General features: G+C 54.1%; 1 protein-coding gene across 2 annotated transcripts in view; it reads left to right on the plus strand.

Annotated features, from left to right (window-relative positions):
• Positions 1-22,160, plus strand: part of DOCK1 (dedicator of cytokinesis 1) — a 377,799-nt gene that overhangs the window by 296,867 nt on the left and 58,772 nt on the right. For both annotated transcript variants that reach the window (XM_037051192.1, XM_037051193.1), the window contains exons 30-33: positions 6,123-6,201; positions 7,637-7,737; positions 15,010-15,068; positions 21,522-21,670. In XM_037051192.1, the coding sequence (XP_036907087.1) occupies positions 6,123-6,201; positions 7,637-7,737; positions 15,010-15,068; positions 21,522-21,670 (388 nt within the window). The remainder of the gene's footprint in view (positions 1-6,122; positions 6,202-7,636; positions 7,738-15,009; positions 15,069-21,521; positions 21,671-22,160) is intronic.

A 22,160-nucleotide genomic window follows, 5' to 3' on the forward strand; every position in this document is an offset into this window, starting at 1 on the left:
CTCTGTCCCAGAAAGTTCTAGTACATTGGTTCTCGAACTCCTTCCCCAATCACCAAGACAAGGGGTGGGTCCCCCCGCAGGCCCCCACTTTCTGTCATCTCCACATTTCATCCACCAAGGTCTCTGTGGTTGTCATCCCCCGCCCCAAAGTCCCACGCAGGAAGTGGCTGATCCACTTGGGTCACAGCCTTGACAAAGAGTCACTCGGCCACATGTGGGGTGGGGTCAGAGACGCCTCCTGGTCCTGAGGGGGCATTCTCTGCGTCTCCCTCCTCACTCCTCCTCAGTCTGCTTCTCCTTCCCAGCACTCCTGAATTATGTGGAAATCATTTTCAGGCTAAGTTCCAGCTCCTATTCCTTGACTCATTGTTCTATAGGGATAGGATGTCACTATTAATTTGCTCCTTTTTTCCCACCCACTTAAGGCAAAACAATTTATTGAAAGATGCATTTCCCACCGAAGTGACTCTTGTTTTAATGCCAGAGGTATTTAAATGCCCTCATATTGAACTGTACAATCTAGTTATGTAAGTTAAAGTCAAGTTTAAGGAAAGGAATAAAAGAAAAACCACCTTTATCGGTTGAGAAATGGGGCTTTGTGCTCCCTGAAGTTCAAGGCCTCTCTGGCTGTCCTCCCCTGTAGCAATGTGGCACCTCACTGTCCGGGTTTATCGACAGCTAACTCGGAATAACAGGTGCTGGCAGTGCCCGAGGCTCCTTCGGAATCGAGACACTCCAGCGCCTGTCACTGCCCCTCGGCCCACGTCGTTGAACCGGTTCCAGGGTAGCTTCTGCAACTCCGTCCCCCCACTCAGTTAACAGAGCGACGTGGGGCCGGGCACATGGAGCTTGGCAGTAGGCAGATCTGGGGGCTGGCCTTCCACGTGGCTTTTACTGTCCTTTCTAGCAAGCCAGCAGGGACACAGGCCAAGGGCCCAGGCTGGCGGGACTGCATGTGCAAACCGCTGTGCGGGGGAAGGGCGAGGCGCCTCGTCCCGACAGAGCCTCCACCACCCCCACCCATCTCCGGACCGTGTGCAGAAGCGTGGGGCCAATGGGGTGTGTCTGCTGCCTGCAAATGCTACGTGGCATTTCCTACAATGTCAGCAGAGGTCCTGGTGTTGAAGCGATTTTGTGTTATGTGGCATTATCCCTTTCTTACCTTTAATCTCCAAGTTTGAAAAAAAAACCCGTGGAGCTGAGAGGGAAGCTGAGAGGCCTGTAGTTTAGTACTTTCCTTTCTTGGTTGAAAATAGGGGAATCTCGGTAACGAGCAACTCTGCGAGGGTCTTGTAGCTAACCAATTATGGGAACGTAAAGTGATAGATGGATGGATGTGGAAAGAATCGGATGAAGACTGTGCGTGTGTGCGCACCTCTGTAGACACTAAACTCACGTCTGACACCAGCAGGAGCTGCGGTACGAGGGAGCTCGCTGTGGTTCATCACTCGGGTGGAAGAGAAGGAAATCGGGAAAACAGCCTGGGTTTGGTTCGCTTATTTTTTAACTGCATGAGCTTTGGGAATGAACTCGGTCTCACATGGACCCGGCTCATTTACGGTGGCTGATGTGGAGGGTTGGCAAAGCAGGTGCCCTGACCTCCTGGAGAAGGAAAGCCTCAGTCACCGAGAAGGGGAGGGGACGCTCCCACCACCGAGGCCTCAGCAATCCATTCTGCCGTCTCCTGCCTTGGATAATGCAAATGACATGGAGACAGGCTGAGCATCTTTTTAGGATGACAAAATCTGCCTGTGGCTCTTGCTATGTTATTTATTCATGTGTTTGGTTTTATTGTCTGAATTTATCAAATGTTGAGATGATAAATAAATCCTTCTGTAGATTGAAAATGATTGAAAAGAACGCTATTAGGACGCTATATGGACTTGGCCTTTTTCTTAATCCTTTCGGCCCCGGAGGCAGCATCTCTGGAAGCGTGTGGTTCTCACATCATTAGCTCCGTGTTTTGGAAATGGCTTGCGTCTCCTGTCTGGGAGTAAGACTCCGCGGTTTGGTTCGGGAGTGACTGACCTTTTCCGTGAGTCCCTCGCTTTTCTGGCCAGACACCAGGCGCGTCTCTGTGTGTGGTTTCCTGCTATCTCCCTCCCACCGTCTCCACCTCCTGCGAGTGTCTTGTTCTCCCATGGGGCGCTCCGAACAGTACACAGGATCTGTGTTCGCTGTGTCCCGATGCTCACGTATAGTAGCGCTGAGCGCAGAGAGTAAAGGGAGACTCGGATTGCCGGAGGGCGGTCTCTCTCCCTCCACCAGAGCGGCTCAGGGTGCGCTCACTTGTTTGCTTGTTTTATTTTATTTGGTCGGTGGTGGGCTCTGGCCACACCGATGATTCCAGGGGACCTGTTGGTGTGGCTATCAACCAAAGGCTCCCTAGATCAGAACATTTCGGGACAGACACAGTAGCAAGGGGTTCTTTTAGATGCTTTGGGGGGTTCTGATGGGCAAAAGGCAAGGTTTCTGCCTTCAAAGAGGGAGTGGAGAACGAGAGGACTGGCTCTGGGGGTGCAGAGGCCGAGGGGACAGTGCCCAGCCATGGATGCCAAGTGCTAAAGAGGAATTGGGTTCAGAAGAACCTCAAGGAGCAGCACATCACAGCGGAAAACCTACTCGAAATGCAAGGACCCCGTGGAGAGCCAAGGGTGGTATTCTGGCATCTCTGAGCCCTCTGAGGCCTCGAGTCAGGGCTGATCTTCTGGACCAGTTCATTCATCCTTCGTCCATCCATCCTTCATCCGTCTACCCATTCTTCCATCCACCCATTCCTCCATCCATCCATCCATTCGTCCGTTCATCCATCTGTCCATTCCTCCCCCATCTGTCCATCTATCCATCCATCCATCCATCTGTTCACCCATCCATTCACTTTCCATCCATCCATCTTCCATCCATCCATCCATCCACCCATTCCTCCATCCATCTGTCCATCTGTCCATCCATCCATTTATCTATCCATCTACCCATTCCTCCATCCATCCATGCATCCATCTACCCATCATCCACGCCTCTTCCATCCACCCAACCCATTCATCCTCCCATTTGTTCATTCCTGTGACTAACAGGCATTAGCACAAGTGAGGTGCTGACTGGGCATAGCAGGCACATGGGCGGATAAGCAGACAGGACCATTTGGGACTCCAACGTTTCTCAGCACAGACAGAGGCCCCAGCAGGGCAGAGGCCAGCCCACTCCCATCCCCCTTTCCCTCTCAACACCTCTGAATGAGAAGGGCTGGACCCCGAGCTGTGCGGAGCGAAGTCTGGACCCCTCATTCAGAACAGTAAGGCCTCCTGCCCCCAGTGGCCTGGCCTGGCTTGTGACCCCTTCATACTCCTCTGTGACTGAAGGTGGGTGACACACAGATGCTTCCAATGCCATTTCCCTAGGTAGTTTCCTGGTGTGACATGTGTTCAGAGTAACTCGTGAATGAGACAGCAGGTGCCGATATTCTTACCGAAAGAACCTGTGTTTAGGTTTCTCTGGTCCTTGTTGGATTGTCCACGTGCCGCCTGGGGACTTGGGGCGTGGCTGAGCATGTGATCCCATTCAGGGGGGACCGTGGGCTGTGATTTGCATGTCAGGGTGGTTCTGTGGCTTTGCCTTGAACGTGGAGCTGGTGCTTGGTCTCACCTCTGCCACGTCGATCGCAGCTTTAATTTGGCCTCCCTTTTTTAACTTTTCTCTGCCCAACTGCCATTCTGTGTTACTGGATTTTTATCCCAGCTTTTTAAAACACGGAGAGCGAATCTAAACGACGGACTCTCTCTCAGGCCCTGCGCCTGCTTTTGTGGTCAGTTCATTAAAAAAGGGTTGATCAGCCTCCGTATTATTCCGGCGTGGCATATTTTTTTGAGAGTCATTTGAGAAATATCTTTATTTAAGTAGCTGAAACTGTTCCAGAGCTTAATGAGCAGCAGCGTATTGCAGCCGCTTGAGTGGTGTCTTGAGGCAAAATAATTACCCTGTAATAATAACACATGTTCTCGCACACTTGTTCTTATCACGGCGGGCTGGAGAAGGGTCTTCCTTAAAGCTCCGGGGGACCCTGGGGTGCTCTCGTGAACAGCCACGTTCCAAAACTGAAGGAAAAATTAAGGACAAGAAATGCGTCCTGGCCACAAACCTGGTGCTTTTGTGCTTTGGAGGTGTGCACTCTCGCAGTGACAGGCGGTTGCCCTGCCCCCCCCCCCCCGAGTCACGGGGGCGGGGACAGCTCTGACGGTGGGTCTAACACAGGGCTGTCTGATGCGACCACCGGGGGTCCAGTGGGGAAGGCAGGCCATGTCCCCCTCGGCCTCCTGTGCCATGCGTCTGGGGGCTGAATGGGATGGGGGGACCCCAGCCCAAGACTGGAGGCCTGATCAGGGTTCCCAGGTGATTGTGTATACAAATACGCCCCGGATTTAGTGTTTTTGCCTTAGCTCTGTGTTCATATTTTGGGAAGATGCCCTAAATGCCCGTGCTTAGCCATTTTCACTAAATTAGCACACTCGGCAGGGAGAGCTGTTTCCCACATGTAGCCAACCAGGCATGGCCGCCCTCTGGCTGCAGGAGGCCGAGGGTCTGTGTGCTCAGTGAACGAACCTGCCCAGGATCCCCACGGGCCTCGGTCCCCGGTCTCTATCACTACTCCCTCCTCTCTGGGGACATTTAATGTCCCTAGAGAAGAATTCGGACGGCTCCACCCACCGGGTTCTGCGGGAACGGAGACCGCAAACCCAGCCACGGGCCGTTTGTCACGCTGGTTCGGGTCCTGGCCCCCACGGCTTGGTTTCTCGATGAGAGTGACGCAAACGCCCGTCTCAGGACCGCCCATGTCCTTGGTGTGAGAGGGATGCAGTGATGTGGGTGCGGCAGATGGCCATGGTGGGAGGCAGTGCCGGAGGTCTTTGTCTTTTAAAGATTTATTTTTATTTTTATTTTTAGAGAGGAGAAGGGAGAGAGAAAGAGAAGGAGAGAAACATTAATGTGTGGTTGCCTGTTGTGTGCCCCCTACTGGGAATGTGGCCCGAAACCCAGGCATGTGCCCTAGACTAGGAATTGAACCGGCGACCCTTTGGTTCAGAGGCCAGCATGCAATCCAGTGAGCCACACCAGCCAGCGTGGGAGACCTTCTTAAATCCCCTTTCTCCCTCCTAAGCTACCTGGCCATCCATGGTGAGGGACAGGGGTCTCTCAGGCACGAGTGGCTAAGGAGAGCACAGTGTCAGAGAGCACGGTCCTGGCATGTCACCTGGGTTCCCTTGATCTCTGGGCTGCTTCCTGCTGCCTGGGCGGAGGCAGATGACGCCCTTTGTTGTCAGTGAGCTCAGGCTCATTCCTTTGCGCCCTGCCTTTGTGCAGAGAGCGGGGGTCACGTGAAAAGGAGGACCTGGACTGAGCTCTGTTGCCGTCCACCTGTTCCAGGGCAATAAAACAAAGCGAAGGAAGCAGACTGGTGGAAGGCTCGGTTCTCCGGGGTCATTTATGACAGCTCAGATTGCGTCCTTCATCGCAGACCCGCACCAGTCCAGGTTTGGACACGTGTGGCACTTTGCTCCGGGTGCTTCAGAATGTACATTATCAATGAGTCAGCCGGTGTTCCTGGCAGGGCTCTCGTCAAGTCACTTTCATAGCTATTAAAGGCTTTAAAAATGTTATTTAAACAAGTAAACAGTGACCAAAACCAGTGTTTGAGGCATAGGACAAACAGCACTGAGATAAGACATCCTGCCCGCCGGTGAAGGCGTTTTTAGCGCCTGACTCTGAGAAGCCGGCTAAGCAGAGGCTCTTGGCTAATATACCAGTAAGACCTTGTGACTTGAGAAAAGGACTAAATTTTCACGTCTTTAAAATTAGGGGTTTTTACAGTGATACTTTTCCTACGTGGCTCTCAGACATCCTTATTTTGGTCTGCTTCTTTGATTTGGCTTGTGCTAATTTCCTTGATTAATTTGGAGAACGGCTGCATATTATCGTCTCGGTTTTTCAGGGCAAAACCTCACCGCTTTCACGGAACCCGGAGAGGGCGCCTCCCAGACAGCCTCGGATCGGGTCTAATTGAAATGCCAACCCGACAGAGGTGCCCGAGCCTGAGTGTGTAATTACGCGATTTTGTCTTGATCTTGCAGAGTCTTCCTGCGAGCGATTAATCAGTATGCAGATATGCTGAACAAAAAATTTCTGGATCAAGCCAACTTTGAGCTGCAGGTAAGAGGAGAGGTGTGTGTGACCTTGGTTGGGAAATCGTGTTAAAACAAATAGCTCATCTGAGCCAATATCGCTTACTTCTAATCCGCGGCCTTAATCGGTCTCCCCTGCAAGGTGTGGGAACAGCATGTACACTATGTACTATCGAACCTGAGCACTGAAAATTGTGCCTTCGGGGTATTTGCTGAAGCTAACAAAGAAGGTGATGGAGCCGCTTCAAAGAGAAAGAACTAAATCAGTGACAAGCAGGCACTCAGAGCAGCCCTACTTCTCAGTCAGTGTGGCCGCCAGGGTTTTCTCAGACACCTATAATGCAGGGTGGAGGCGGAGCGGGTTCGGGTCGCTGAGCTCAGCTTGCTTTTAGAACTCAGTGTCCCCCGGTGTCTTTTCTCTGGGCTTTTTCCTGCTGCAGCAGCCTTGGCCAGGCAGAAAACTGCACCCCGGCCCCCTGGGTTTGGTCGGCCAGTTCCCCACTTCCGTTTCGGCCCCGCGTCTGCAGTGTTTGTGGTCACTGCACACGTGTGTGTGTGTGTGTGTGTGTGTGTGCAGGCAAGTGTGTGTGTGGTAAGGGTGGGTCTTGCCTGGCATGACTTACTATATGTCTGACGTTCCTGGACTCCAGTCCATTGTACTCTATGTGGATGTGCTTCTGCTAGTAAGGATTTGGTCATCATTGTTACTCAGTTCCAGTCATCAAAGTCTGCAAATCTAAGAGCACCCACATGCAAGTGCCCTGTTAGTTTCCCGGGCAGGACCCCCCACCGAGAGGAACCTGGGGAATCTCTGCACACTCAGCCGGTGGTCCAGGCCACACATACATGCAGAAATAGCAGCTGGACCCCCATGTATGTTCCCTGGCGCATTGCCTCTCGAAAATGTAGCACTGAGCCATCCTTTCAGATAGAGTCCTAAGGTGCCTACACGCTTGTTCCCTTTAATCCATGAGGTCTGTACTCCTTTTAAGTTTAAAATTTCGACTTTTACATGTTTTGCTTGTCTAGTGTCAAATATGTATAGAATCAGAAAAAGCCGTAGGTTGTAGAAATGTGTGTACTATTTATTTAGTAAGGGCTCCCATAGAGCTGGCATTTATAAAGGTGCTCGCGGCTACCCGGCTCCGCCAGGAAGACTCTGCCTGTAGACCCCCCTGACCTTCCGGCAGCCCTACAAGGCAGGTGCCGTTGGAATCCCATCTCACCCACGAGGAACCAAGCGAGGCCCAGAGGGGCGAGCTGTTGCCCTGCGTGAGTGGCGGAGCCGGATCTGTGCACGTGCCCGAGGCCTCGGAGCCCGTGTGCAGCCCTGAACCGCGGCCCCGTTAGTGGCCGGTCAGCAGTTTGCATGCAGTGGCGTGGCATTGACGCATTTCGGAAGGGCGCTGGGCAGACGATGCGGAGCCATTCGCCTCCCCCGCCTCTCCCCCCCTGGTTTTCAGCTCTGGAACAACTACTTTCACCTGGCGGTCGCCTTCCTCACCCAAGAATCCTTGCAACTGGAGAACTTCTCAAGCGCCAAGAGAACCAAAATCCTTAACAAGTAAGTCCGTGTCCTGCCCCTAAACCTTGGGTCTCAGACTCTCTTAGCACAGTGTGCGCGGCACCTCTGAGCCCACTGGGTACCACCTGAGATGTAGTCGCAGCGTAATGAGAGGGTGGTTTCCGTTCGGGAATCGGGTATGATCAGCTTTTCTAACTCACAAGTGGGATCAGATACAAAGTCACGGGGTTGGATCTGGTGGGTTCAGAGTCAGTGTTAATGTGAAACTGTTAGCGCCGCCCAGAGTGGGAGTTTGGGGGGCCATCGCTTTTGCTGTGCACTGCTCCACGTCGTCCCCCACACGGTCCACATTATTGCTTAATCCTGCCACGCCGAGTCGGAATAGGGAGCCTCGAACGAAGCTCCTGGCAGCCGGGCCCTTGTCTGCCCCGAGGACCCGTCCTCCTCCCGGAGGGAGACCCAAGGGGCCTCTGCTCACGGACCCTCCTAACTGGCCAACCCCCACCTGTGGGTGCCCTGGGGCCTCGGTTGCGCTGACTTCACACTTCCCGGGGTGCCCCTTACCGAGGTGTTCTTGAGACGAGTCCTCGGATGGGCCCCTCACTGCCCCCTCATCAGTCTCCGTTGGTCACAGCATGATACCTCTGTACTTTCCTACCCGTCCCAGGGCTTCGCCGCCCTGGCCGCTCACTGAGGTTAGAGATGCCAGAGGGGACTCTAGGTGTCCACGGCTCAGCCTTTCGAGTGTTCTGTACGTGGGCATCTTACTCGCAGGCAGGGCGAGGGTGTTGTCCCGGAAAGTCAGCATTCATTCACCGACTTTTTAATGAGCATGTACTTCATGCTGCTGCCATCCTGATCACTCTGTGTGTGCTTTTCACATATAATCCTTCAAATAAAACCTGTCAGGGTCTCCTAGCATTGTTCCTTTCCAGAGGAGGAAGGTGAAGGCATGTGACCAACGTCACATGCGTCATTCTGACCCAGGCAATTCAGAGCGCAGGGTTCACCCCTGGCCTGCTGCTGGAGCCTGAGGTCCTTCCATCTGCGCCCACCTACATGAAGGCCAGCTTATCTGGCATCTCTCCTCTAGGCGTCCTCAGGGGAGGGGCTCCAGGCTGTTGGCCATGGATGGAGCCGGAGCTCTCACTCAGAGGAGGGATGGACGCGCCCCTGGACGGCGTGGGCCCAGTAGGGGCCCTGGGACTGCCAGGAGGGTGTGCTGAGCAGCGGCCCCTCCTCGGAGCCAGCGTGGGTTTTCATTGCTGGCTCTGGCTGAAGAGACAGACTTCCAGGTGGCACCTCCTGGAGACGGGCCAACAGGGATGTAGCCACTTTGCCTCAGGTGTCTGCAGAGCTAGAGGTGGTGATGGGGTTGTCCTTGTGTGAACGCTGTCACGGTGAGAGGTGTTAGCAGGAGAGAGGGTCATAAGTGCACATGCCGAGAACCACGCAGTACGGCGCGTTCACAGCTGCCCGGAGCCCGGGATCCCGCTGGTTTGCTCACAGAAGGGAAGCCAAACGCTGCAGGGCTCACGGCGTGGTGAGGTGGGACCCCCGCCCAGCTCCAGCCAACGGCAGAGCATGCCCAACCCTCCCTTCGAGAGGCCTGAGCGAGGGGTGAATTTACACGGGAAATCTGCCTTTAAGAAGCTGGCCTGCCTGCGGGGCATCTGCCAGGCCAGGGCAGCTCCAACCTGTGCCCTTCCTCTTGTTAGTTGAGCACGAATAGTCAGAGCTGAACATCAGTGAACGTGTTATCGGCGCGGGGCCTTGGCTGCCAAAGAAAAGTGTTTGCTTCCTGCAAAGCCCTGTGCGTTCACAGGCTTCAAAGCCAAGGAAAATTAGCCTCAGCTGGCCCCGTCTCCCCTTCCAGGGCTGGCAGCGCGGGGCTGGCAGCGCGGGGCTGGGGTGCCTGGCGGGTTCACCTGGGCGTGTTGTGCTTGTGTCTTTGGAAGGACAGTTGACGGTCAACATTGTGTTAGTTTCAGGTGTACAACATGGTGGTTCCACACCCCAAAATGGTCACCACGATGAGTCAGCTTGCCGTGTGTCCCCACAGTTAGAAAAAGCTTTTTCTTGTAGGGACAGCTTTTAAGACTGACTTTCTAGCAGCTTCCGAATGTGCAACACTTTTTATTGGTGACAGTGGCCGTGCTGCGGGCTGCATCCCCACGACTTGTTTGTTTGGTCTCTGGGAGTCCGCACGCCTGGACCCCTCACCCCTTTCGCCCACACCCCAGACACCCCCGCTCACCAGCAGCCACTGTTCTCTTCTCTGTATCTGTGACTTTGGTTTGTTTGATTTGTGTTTGAGTCCACGTGCAAGTGAAGTCACGTGGCATTTGTCTCTCTCTCTCACCTGTTACACGGAGCGTGAGTCCCTTGAGGTCCATCTGTGGTGCTGCCGATGCCAACGACTCTCCGTTTCACGGCTGACGAGCATTGCGTTGAGTGAGTGGGGGGTGGGGCAGAGTGGGTTTGCAGTCGTTGGGGAATGCGGTGCAGTGATGAGTAAACAGTAACACGGGAATAAACCCTGTGTCTCATGTTCTCACGACCGCCAGCTGACTCTTGCCCCACCCCGAGTGCACTCGCCTCCATTATCATTCCTTCCCGGCGGGCACCTGGGTGCCCTCAGATCTTGGCGACTCAAACAAGGCTGCAGCCGCCTTAGGGGTACACGTGTCTGCTTTCTGTTTTTGCATTAGTGTGTCCACTTTCTTCAGATGAATTCCAGAAGTGGAATTGCTGGGCCATTTAGGATCCTGTGTTTGATTTTTCTGGGGAATCTCCGCACTGTGTCCACAGCAGCTGCGCTAATGGGCGCCCCACGAGGACCCCCTTCTCTGCACATCCTCACCAGCACTGGGTGTTTCTTGTCCTTTTGGTAACAGGCATCCTGACCCACGTGAGGAGGTGGAGTCTCCCGGCAGCTCTGATGTGCCTTCCCCGTGGTTAGTGACGCCGAGCACCTTCCCGTGTGCCCGTCGGCGTCTCTGTGCGTTCTGTGGGGAAAGTCTCTACAGGTCCTCTGGCCGTTTGTTTAATTGGGTTTTTTGTTGTTGTTGTTGTTATCGAGCTGTATGAGCTCTTTATGTATTTTGGATATTAGCCCTGTGTCAGATACATGATTTTTAAATATTTTCTCCCATTTGGTACGTTACCTGTGTATTTTGTTGTTGGTTCCCCTCACTGTGCAGAAGCAGCTTGAGCTGACAGAGCCCCTCTCGTTTGTTTCTGCTTTGTCGCCATTGCCTTTTGAGCCAGATCCCCCAAAATATCCTGAGAGTGACGTCAGAAAGCTCACTGCCCGTGTTGTCTGCTAGGAGCTTCATTGTTTCCGATCCCTGTGTCCTTCGTGCTTCTGGCCACAGCGTCAACACTTGGTGGCCGGTGTGCACAAGTAGCAAAACCTGCGTGAGAAATAGTTGAAGACACCTCACCCATATGCTCGAATTTTCTAGACGCACACCCAGTGTCCAGATAGGTTTTGATTTTTTTTAACTGTGATGGTAAAGAGAGAGTGCGCCCCTGTTCTGCACTCAGCTAGGCCAAGGTCCCGGGCCAGGGACCAGGGAGACGAAGTTCACAGTCTGGAGGGGGAGCCTCAGTGCTAACCGGCTCCTTGGCAGCCTGGACGCAGGCTTGCAGGACTCAGCCTGGGAGACCAGAAGGCCTCTTGCCCTCTGGAGGGGTCCTGGCGGCGGGGACTTCAGGCTGAGGAGCTCACCAGGCCGGCTCACCAGAGCCAACAGTCAATAAGCAGCCCGTCCCACAAGGGGACAGTGGGCCCCGGGGTGCCTGGTCCGCTCTGCAGGGTGTTAAAGAGTTGCTCTGGGCTGCTGACGTGAGTGGTGTGGCCTGGGGGGCAGGACGTGAGGTCCGGCGGTACGGGGAATGGCCCCACGGTCTGAGCAAACAGCCGTGTGCAGACTCAGAGCACCACAGAGCGTAACTCACGTGCTCCTGTTCTTCTGGAGGGAAGGCCCATTTAGTGGCCTCTGGTGGTCCCCACCCACGTGAAGGGAGCCCTGTGGGAGCCCCTCCCCGATGCACCCCCTGGCAGCTGCTCACATCTGTCAAGGTGACAGCAACATGGCTCGGAGAACAGAAAATTCCAGCATCGGCAGATCTGCCTGTTCGTTCCCTCTTGTTAAGCCATTTGTCCTCCTGATGACCGAGGCTGGAGCGTGATTAGGGTGCTCCTCCCAGAGACCTCCCCCGAAGCTGATGGGGATACTGTCATAGCAGAAGGAGCCACGGGCACTGAGAGCTGCTTAGGTCAAACCTGAACTGAACGCAAGATTTGCCGATGAACCACAGAATAAATAACCCCTAGGAACCAAAAATGGTAATAAGAAAATTGAACTAACTCAACCCTCAGGCATGGTGACAGAATGCTAACCTGGGCCTTGATGTCTTCCTCCCAGCGCCTCGTCCCCACCCCCAGCCCTGGACACTGTCAGGGCTCAGGCAGGCAGAGCCAGGTGTGAGGGGTGGGCTCTGACGAGCAGCCAGCTGGGTGAGTCTGGGACGCAGGACGCCACACGTGCTCACGTGGGGCCTGCGGCTCGTGACTGTGGACAAGGCGTCTGCCCTCGAGACCAGACTCTGTTCAGGGAGAGAGGGGGGCTGTGTTTCCAGCCTCTTGCACGTTCAAGTGGATAGGAGGGGCAGGACCCAGGGAGATGGGCTGGACCGCGGCCTGGCGCCCACTTCCTGCTGGAAGAACTCGGTGCCCTGCGTGTGTCCGCGAAGCGGTGCGCACTGGGCGTGATGCGACTCTGCGAGGCGTGGGGCCCGCCACACCTTGTGTCTGAGGATTATTCCGATGGGTCCCATCTGGGGTCCCGCCCCGGTCCCCTCTCCCTCCATGCCTGTCCCCATGTCCCACCTCTCCGTCCACCCCTGCCTGTCTGTGCGCCCCAGGACCCCACCCCTGCTCTGCTCCCAGAGCTGCCCTTGAGTGTTCCCCCCTCTGTTCCCTTGTCGGGGTCTTGCACCCCGCAGGGCCATTGCCCCTCCAGTCTTGGTCCTGGGCCTTCGCATTCTGTTTCGCTCCTGAGCTGGCATTTTTCAGACCGGGCGTGTCAGCCCTGACCGGGCCAGGCCCACACGTTTGCGGGCCCCTGTGCTGGCTTCCCAGAGCCATCCGCCATCTGTGACGATCCGTGCAGACCAAGGGGCTGAGAGCAGCAGAAGTTTACCGCCTCACGGTCACGGAGGCCAGCCGTCGTCCCAAACACCAGGAGGGACCTCACTTTCCACTTACAAGACAGTGACGCCCCCTGAACAGTGTTAGATGTTGTGACACCCCGCCCCCTTCCCCATCAGTGGAGAGGACTGTGCAGAGGGAGGCAGGCACCTCTCAGGCGGCTCCTGCGTGGCGTGAACTGCAGCCATTAAACCCACCACGGCGGGGGCTCCTGCACCGGGTCTTCCTGAGCTGGGGCTCCCTCTGAGTGGAGGGTCGTCATCGGGCTGAGAGAGGGGTCGAGTCGGGGCCAGCAAGGCGCAGACACAGAGGGGCTCAGCCCGGCCTCAGCGGCTCTTCCTTCCAGGGCCACTGCCCCGGGAATTGCTTGGCTGTGAGAAGAGTAGTTAAAGCTCATGCTAGTCCATCAAGGACAGGCTGGCCCCCGTGACGGGACCCCTCAGGGCCTCTGGCCTCCTGAACACGTGGCGGCCGGGGCTGGGGTGTTTTACTCCCGGGCCCCCCATGCTGCCGTCCTCCTCACCAGACGTCATCCCCCAGAAGTGATGGTGTCCCGAGGCAGCGAGGACCTCACTCACCGGTCCCCAGAGGAAAGCCAACCCCTGGCTATGAGCGCAGCTTCACCTCCTCTGTCCTCTGACCCTGGCACAGGCCGGGGACTGCCACCCCCCCGGGTGACACGTAGCCAGTCCCGTGCTGCTGCAGCATCGGCGGGGCCCCTGTGTCATTTGCTCAGGAGTGAAATGGGATTCAGACAAAATGGTTCCACAGGCCTTAGGACACACTACTTCACCCTGCTCAGGTCACACGCATTTGGGTGATTGGGGTGCCCCCTAGACATTGAAGGGCGCTCTGATATCGCCCACAGACTCGGAGTCCCCTTGCTGCTGGTGACAAGCCTGTCCCCACTGTGGCGAAGGCGATGGATGCAGTCCCCTGCATGGACTGCCCGGCTCTCCCTAGCCACGTTCTCCTGTAGCCTCGCTCCCTGGTTGTCGGGCTCGGCTGCAAGTTGATGTCTTCCTCTGGGGACCTGCCTGGCCCTCTAGGGAGGGGCTGCGGCTCCCTGTCAGTGTCTCCCTCTGGGCGATGGCTGCTGCCACCGAGGTCCACCCCCTTGAGGGATCTGCCGGAGAGGTGGGGTTTGTGTCCCTGGTGGAAATGGTCACGCCGCCGGTCCCCTCTCTGGCCGCAGTGGGCAGACGGGTTCCGGGCACCCAGGCTCTTCCGACGAGGCGGCTGCAGGCTGTGGTTTGGACGCGCCGGCCACAATCCGACTTCAGGGCCACGGCGCGCTCAGTGCTCTGTTCTCAGATGACATTGCCACACCAGCCGACGAGCTGGGGAGCAGGGCAGACCCCCTGACACAGCTTCAAGGCCATAATTCTGTACAATAATTTCACAAGTTATTATGTTTAATGTAATCAGGCTTTTCCTTGGGCAATAAAGGGAAAAGTTAAATTGCTCACAAACTAATAAAGGTTTATCTTCTGAAGCATCAAATTCTGTTTACTCTGAAAACACACACCTCGTTTGCTGACCCACTGGGAGGAAAATGAGTGTTTGTTTTCCCCGATAAACAACAAAGTGGGGGAGATGTTTGTTGGCATCTCGTGTGTGAAGCCCGTCCTCGCACTGACGGTGATGAAGAGTAGGACGTGCTTGGTGGAGGGCTTTCCTGTTCTGACTGAAGACACCAGGGCATGATGTCCACCAGGGACACCACTCGCTGGGAACAGGGTGCGGGGTGCAGGGTGTTGGAGGTGTCCGCGGTGCGTGGATGCTAACTCCGTGCACGGAAAATGAACTCCCTCTTAGGCCACGCAGCCAGGTTCCCTTCCGCTAGCGAGTAGGGACTGAAGTTGCATGCCCTCATTACTCCCCATGTCCGCCCCGCACCGCACAGCCGGAGGGCGCTGTGTGGTCTGCGGTGATGGGTGAGCGAGCTTCCCCGCCGGGGCTCCCCTCCCTCCCCTCCCTTTGGTTGTCTGTCGCCATGATGGACGCCCACGGTTGCACCGAAAGCTGACCCACATCGGGTTTTCCGGTGCCCGCCAGAGTGACTCAGCGTTTTTCCTGTCCCTGGTTGTCAGGTACGGAGACATGAGGAGGCAGATTGGCTTCGAAATCAGAGACATGTGGTACAACCTCGGTGAGTAGCCGCGATCTCCGGCCGTCATGGGGACTTCGGGACTCTGCGAGCATGGTGACGTGACCCTGCGTGTCGGTGTGGGGCACCCAACAATTTTAATCGCTTCTGTTCTTTGGAGAAAATGTGGTATTCTTTGCCGTAATTGTCTCCAGTAAGAGGAAGGAGACCGAGCAAAAGGAAGAAGACCATTAGGTAGGACAAATTGAGGAAGCGGCGGGGCACCGCTGTCTGGTGACCGGTGGGCACAGCTCGGCCGTGGAGCTCCTTGCTCTGGGGCATGGCTCACGTGCATGGCTCACGTGCCCCCCTCGCCCATGTGTCGGGCCCTCCCACTGCGTGAACCGTCACCACTTCCACAGACGCTGCCTTCCAAAGGGTGTACTCACCTACTCAGAGCCCCACCCTGGGCTCAGGGACAGCACCACCAGGCGGTGGCCATGCACCGTGCTCATGGTTATGGCAACAGGTGTGTACAAAGTGGAGATTGACGCAGGCGATCGCCGCTGTCCGCTCCCTCTCAGCACCGCTCTGGCCGCACCAGGCAAGCGCGTGGTGCGCGGCGTTCTCATTTTCTTTGGTCTCACGGCTTTTTCTCGTTTCCCTTTTGGTTTCTTCATTGACCCATTGATGGCTCAAGGGTGTGTTTTTAATTCCACTGTTTGTGAATTTTCTCAATGTTCATCAGTTACTGATGTCTAATTTTATTTCAGTAGAGCCAGGAAAGATCCTGGGTGTGGTTTTAATCTCTTTCAATTGGTGTAGACTTGTTTTATAACTTAATATTTGATCTTTTTGGAGAATGTTCCTCACCTACTTGAGAAAAAAGAATGTGTCTTCTGCTGCCAGTGGTGGAATGTTCTGTTTTACGTGTGTTCGGTCCTTTGCATCTGTATTGTTGCCTTTACCCGTGAAGAAAGATCTCAGAAACAACCTAACTGTACACTTCAAGCAACTAGGAAGAACAAACTGAGCTTAAAGTTAGCAGAAGGAAGGAAATAATGAAGATTACAGCTAAAACAAATATAATAGAAATATAGAAAAATTCAACAAAACTAAGAGTTGGTTTTTTGAAAAGATGAATAAAATTGACAATCGTTCAGCTAATTTATTTTAAAAAGGAGAAAAGACTGAAATAAAATCAGAAGTGAAAAGAGAGATTACAACTAATACCATAAAAATAAGAACGCATCTGATAAGAAACTACGAACAATAACGTGTCAACAAATTTGGTAACCTAGAAGAAATGGATAAACTCCTAGAAACATACAACCTGCCATGACTGAATCACGCAGAATTAGACAATCTGAACAGACTGACTATGAGTGAGGGGACTGAATCAGCTTTCAAAAGCTTCCCAAGAGAAAGCCAAGTCTTGATGCCTTCACTGCTGAGTTCGACCCAACCTTTAAAGAATTAATTAACTCCAGTCCTTCTCAGATTCTCCCAAAGAAATTGAAGAGGTGCAGACACTCCCAAATTCATTTTATGAGGCCAGCGTTACCCTAATACCAAAGCCAATCAAAAACACTGTGAGAAAATAAAATTAGAGGCCACGATCTCGGATGAATGCAGATGCAGAGTTCCTCAACAAAATCCTGGCAGACTGAACTCGACAGCCCAGGAGAGGATCGTACTGTGTTGTCAACTGGCAGTCAGCCCTGGGGTGCAAGGGTAGCTCAGCATACTCAGATAAAAGTAACGCCCTGCCCCAACAGAGTGAACGCTAAAAATCATGACTTTCAACAGAAGCAGAAAAAGCATTTGACAAAATCCAGCACCCTTTCATGATCAAAAATTCTCAACAAAGGAGGTGGAGAAGGATTTTACCTGAACGTACTAAAGCCCATAGGACAAGTTCACAGTAATACCACACTCAGTGTTGAAAAGCAAAAGGCTTTTTCTTTAACATCGGGAACGAGACAAGGATGCCCACTCTCACCACTCCGTATTCAATGTAGTGCTAGAAGTTTGAGCCAGAGAAATAAGACAAGAAAAAGAAATAAAGACATCCACACCAGAAAGGAAGAAATTAAAATATCTCTAGCTGCAGGTAACATGTCACAGTAAATTTAGAGTGACTATAACATATCAAAATGGGTCTTGTCACTTGATGAACAGCTGCTGCCCCAACTCAGCCTGTCCTGGCTCCCCAGGCCCACCTGGCCTCTGCGCAGCCCCTCCACCGAAGGGTCACTGTCTGACTTGGTGGGGACCTCCAAAGCTCCGCTGGACCCACAGACCTGATGGGTGGGGCCTCCTGCCTTTTCATTGTTCTTTTTTTTTTTTTTTAAGTATTTTCAAGGTCATCTCTGGAGTCCCTGAGCTGGATCCCCTCTTTAAAACTGCTCCCATTTCCTCTCGTCCATGTCCATGACAGTGAGGGAGAAAGGGGAGAGGAGCCCAGGGCCACCTGAGCTGCACAGCGGTGCCACTTCCCGGCCTCGTGAAGGCTGGGCCTTCCGGGGATGCACCCTCTGGTGTCAACCACATCTTCAAAGCCTTTTGGGAGTGGTTGGTCCTCTTGACCTTATCTGTCCAGGTGGGCGGAGTTGTTATCTGTCATTGTGCCTCAAATGGGCGGAGTCAAGTGATGAAGACTGTTGATTCGCTTCATCAAGGATGCAGTGGAGGGAGCAGACACCCCGTCATCATCCTGTCGGTTGCTGATGTGAATGCTGTGGCTCACACATAATATCTGCATTTTGCAGCTTTCCGGCTGGGACCATCAGCTCTGGCCTCAGCAGTGGCCAAGGGGTCAAGTGTAAACCATGACCGAGGTCACTGAATCGGGGCAGGGACTTGGTAACAGCAGGGAATAGCAACCATCGAGCAATATGACCGGGCTTCCGGCTGGTAAAAGAATTCAGTTGTTTGGGATCTGCCCGCAGCAGCCCCGCAGCAGCCCCCAGCATGGCTAAGAACAGCTGCTTGGGTCGCCTCAGGCAGCCCGGCTTGCCGCTGTGAGTCTCAGACGTTGCGTCTGCCGGGAGTGTCATTGCGGAGGCCACCACCCAGAAACCCGTGACAGCACATCAGTCCCCCAAGGTGGGCACGTCCTGTTTTCTACACAGCTTTAAAAAAAAAAAAATGGCACAGCTTTGGAAAGGCATTGACAAGGTGAGCTAACGAACTCTGCCAAGAAAATAAAAATAGAAGTCAGATGTACTTACCGTCTTACCGTCCGCCACCTGTGGTACAGTCAGGCCCGGAGCTGAAGGCTCCACGAGACCGTGTCTTCCTGGGACCGTCCAGTGACATGTGGGTGCTGTCTCAGCCGCCCCTCTGCGTCCCCACAGCGGGGGCCAGCTCTGATTTGCTCACCGCGAGGCAGGCGCCCCCCAGGACAGAGCAGCATGGTTTTCTTTGCTCCCAGCCTGTCAGATGAGGGGTCAGAAAGGGAAAATCAGAGGCAGCCTCTCCAAAAACACGGGGCAGAGGTGGGTGCCTACGTGCCGGCTCTTGTCATTAATCAAAGCGCAGCCCCCAGGGGCAGTGCTGCCCTGCGGCTTTGGCGGCCCGGATTTCCGTTTGGTTTATTACGAGCAACGCACTGCTCCTGTGGCCACGGCTGGGCCGGAACAATGTGGTCCCAGCCAGGCCTTTGACAGTTCTGTCAGTGACACTTTTCAGGCAGGATTCCTTCCGGGGGTATTTCTGGGGATGGGACAAACTGTGGGCTTTTCATTAAACCCCCCGTACAACGAGGCCCAACCAGTTGGACTGGGCAGTGGCATCTTTGTTCCGAGTGCCCTGGAATCAGACTGGGTTTAACGTCGGGTGTCTGGACACTCAGGACTGTGAGCAGGTCGCCACCCCCCACCCAGCCCTGGAAGGCTGCTGGGTGGGGGCGGGGAGACCCTGGCTTCCCCCAGAGAGTGTACTTGGTCCCCACAGGAGGCCACACACAGCCCCACACTCTGTGACAGGAGTCAGGTCTCTAGTCTGGGGTTGAGGAATTTGGGAGGGGGTTGAAGACTGCCACTCTGATGGAAGGTGGACTGTCCTCATTGTGACCTGATGATCAGCTTGTTCTTCCTTTATCTCCGTGTGAAAGGAAAATGCACCTTTTTTCCTTGAAGTCCCCATCACCAGCGCCACCTGGATCCTCACTGATGTCTTCAAACCTGAGGTCACTGTTAAACTGGAGCCGGATGTGCCCCAGGAGAAGTCCACGATCAAAGGTCCAAAAGAACCCAAAAAGATGAGACCACTAGGGGACATCACCCCGCCCTTGCTCACCTTGAAGACCCCGCCTCCTAGAAGGTTAAATCCCTGGGGGTGTGCCCCCCCCCCCCCCCGCCAGTGTCTCCTGCGTTCCCCACAAGGGTTGTTACCGAAGATGAGGCGCCCGGCTCTGTGACTTGGTTTTCCTTCCCCCAGTCAGCCACCACTCGTTGCCACCTCTGTGTCCCCTCCCCCACTGGGAGCTGCAGGAGCCGCCTGACCGCAGAGCTCTCTCTGTGACACTCAGGTTGTGGCTGATGAGCCACTCACTGTCACCGTCGACTGTTCCCTGAAACAGCGGCTCTGACGTTTCCAGGCATAATACAAGAGGGGTGTCACCGACGAGACCGGAGATGATGGCCTTCATAAGTGACTGCTGTGCAGCTGTGACAGGCCTCTCAGCACATGGGGCGCCTGGGGAAGTGACGAGAGTCCCATCCGTGCGGCCTTAATCAAAATAGTGATTAGTTAGTAAGAGATGAATCTGAAATCTTAATTATATTCAGGTTCCTATGGAAGGTTTCATTCTGTGAGTGGATCCGCACAGCACAAATGTTGGCATGCGTTAATTTAGGCTGATGTGAGGATTATGTATTTTGTTAAGTGTAGTTGTTTATAAAAGCCCAAGTCTATTTAATGGTTCTCACTGAAGTCTGTATTCACTGAGTTATAAAGAAAACTAAATTCTTTAGACTACCCGTTCTACTTCCTGATTGTCTAAAAATATTACTAAGGTTGATTAACTCTGGATAAATTGCTGGTGTTAATAACAAAATGTCACAGATAATTCACTTAAGCGTTGAATTCTTGCTCATTGTTCCAGCACAGCTGGAAAGGAAATGATATAAATTATAATGGCGTGGGATGAAAACAAGTCAAGATAGTTGACACAAAAGACAAGAGGTGGGAATCTCGAAGACTGTTTTCTCCCGAAGACCCTCCTCGGAGGCAGATCGAGGCCGCCTAGACCAAGTCCACTCCCCTTTTTTCAGAAACGGGTTTTCGGGGCAGTGAAGTGGGACGGCAGTGGCTTCCTCCCTGGCTTTCCCTCCGACGTCGTCCGGCTCATTCCAAGTTCTCTGTCAGCTCACCCGCATCACGGCCGGTGCTCAGGGGAGCATCTCATCGAAGGGTATGGGGCCTGGAAGACCTGTGACAAGCAGGCGGGGGATGAGGGCCAGGGCCGACGCTTCCAAGTCAGGCCCACGGCGTCCTCATCTGCCTGTCCATCGCCACTGACCAGTGTGCCGGCCTGGGCCATCGCCCGTGTCCCGCACTGCGCAGGGGGCTGGGAGAAGCGCCCACACTCCGGGAGGGTGCCAACAACCGGAGGCCATGCCGTGGGGCGGCAGGGCCACAGGGAAATTTGGTGCCAGCTGCTTTGTTTTGCCAAAAAATAAATAAAGTTGATTGACATCAGGTCTGTTTAAAAGAGAGGTGTGGTTGCCATCTCCCAAGGTTTTCATGAGAATTCAATGAGACATTCTCTGCTCGGCTGGCCCGAAGTGCTTAGTTTTAAATGTCAGCTAATGTTACGATCATTCTTATTCATAAGGGCAAGAGTATTTATTTAATAACAACTTTGGAGAAACCTTGTTGTGAATTCCTTAGTCGTGCCTGGATAAGATGAGTGAGTTACGATGCATAAAGTAGTTACTTAAATACGCATTTTCCAATCAAACAGCAGCAGCCAAAGAAGGCGGAGTCGTGTCTGCTTTCACAGGTCCACGTCCTGCGGCCCGTGCTTTGGTGTCTGAGATTGGAGTCTTTCCAAATGTTCTAGAAAATGGAAACTTCCTCCTTATACAATGCTAGAGCAGGAGAGGACCCAAGAGACCATCCACCCTAACTCCCCCACTGTCAACTCTGTTCACTGTCCCAGCCTCGCTCTGTCCAAGGCAGGGTCCCCCTCACTGTCCTTGGCCTGCGTGATCAGACTGTGAGACTGTGTTTACCTTCTGTCCATACCCAAGAAGTCGTGATGGCGGACGTGATCCTGCATGGACATTGCAGTAGCTTCTCTCACGACAGCGAGAGCACGATCCACGTCGTTGACTAAGGCTGGGCACTGCGCACTGGGCACGTCCGAGAGGCCCACAGAGGAGAAACGATGCCCAGTCCCACACCCCAGTGTTCTGCATCACAGTCGTCTGTGTTGTTTTGTCCATGGAAGCCTGTTCTAGAATCCTCCTTTAAAAAATTTCTGAATAACGCATTTCTTTATTTAAGGTCAGCACAAGATAAAGTTCATTCCGGAAATGGTCGGCCCGATGTTGGAGATGACCCTAATTCCCGAGACGGAGCTGCGCAAGGCCACCATTCCCATCTTCTTCGACATGATGCAATGTGAATTCCACTCCACCCGGAGCTTCCAGATGGTAGGGACAGGGACGGGGACGGGGGCTGGGGCGGGGCGGGGCGACAAGCCTAAAGTCCTTGAAGAAGGCTTACAGGTGGTTCTGGGGTAAACGGCGTTGGTTGGACGTGGAGAAGGTAATACCCCCCCACGGCTCACGAGAGAAGGACCCCAGGCCTGTCCATGCAGGGAGCCTGCCCTCTTTTGCTCTCATCTTTGGAAACACTTGTCTCAGTGCTTGTTTTTACTTTCCTTTGCCCACGTTTACTCTCACGCGGTACCCTGGGTGTCGGGTCTCTTTCTGGCCTTGGTCGGTGTGTGCGCGCTCACAGAGCTTTCGGCCAGATGTTGCTGGGTTCTCTCAGATTGGCCGTTTCTTGCCAGCTTATGTTGCCATAAACTCTGCAAGCTTGGCTTTGTTCTCCTAAACGTCCGCCTCGACCTTCCACCCGTGCGACGGGACCGTGGGAGTTCCTCAGAGGAGGTGTGTCGGGGCTCAAACACGCTGTATG

The sequence above is a fragment of the Sturnira hondurensis genome, unplaced genomic scaffold (assembly GCF_014824575.4).
Source record: "Sturnira hondurensis isolate 20B ecotype Veracruz unplaced genomic scaffold, ASM1482457v3 Scaffold0007208, whole genome shotgun sequence".
In the NCBI taxonomy this organism is placed as follows: domain Eukaryota; kingdom Metazoa; phylum Chordata; class Mammalia; order Chiroptera; family Phyllostomidae; genus Sturnira; species Sturnira hondurensis.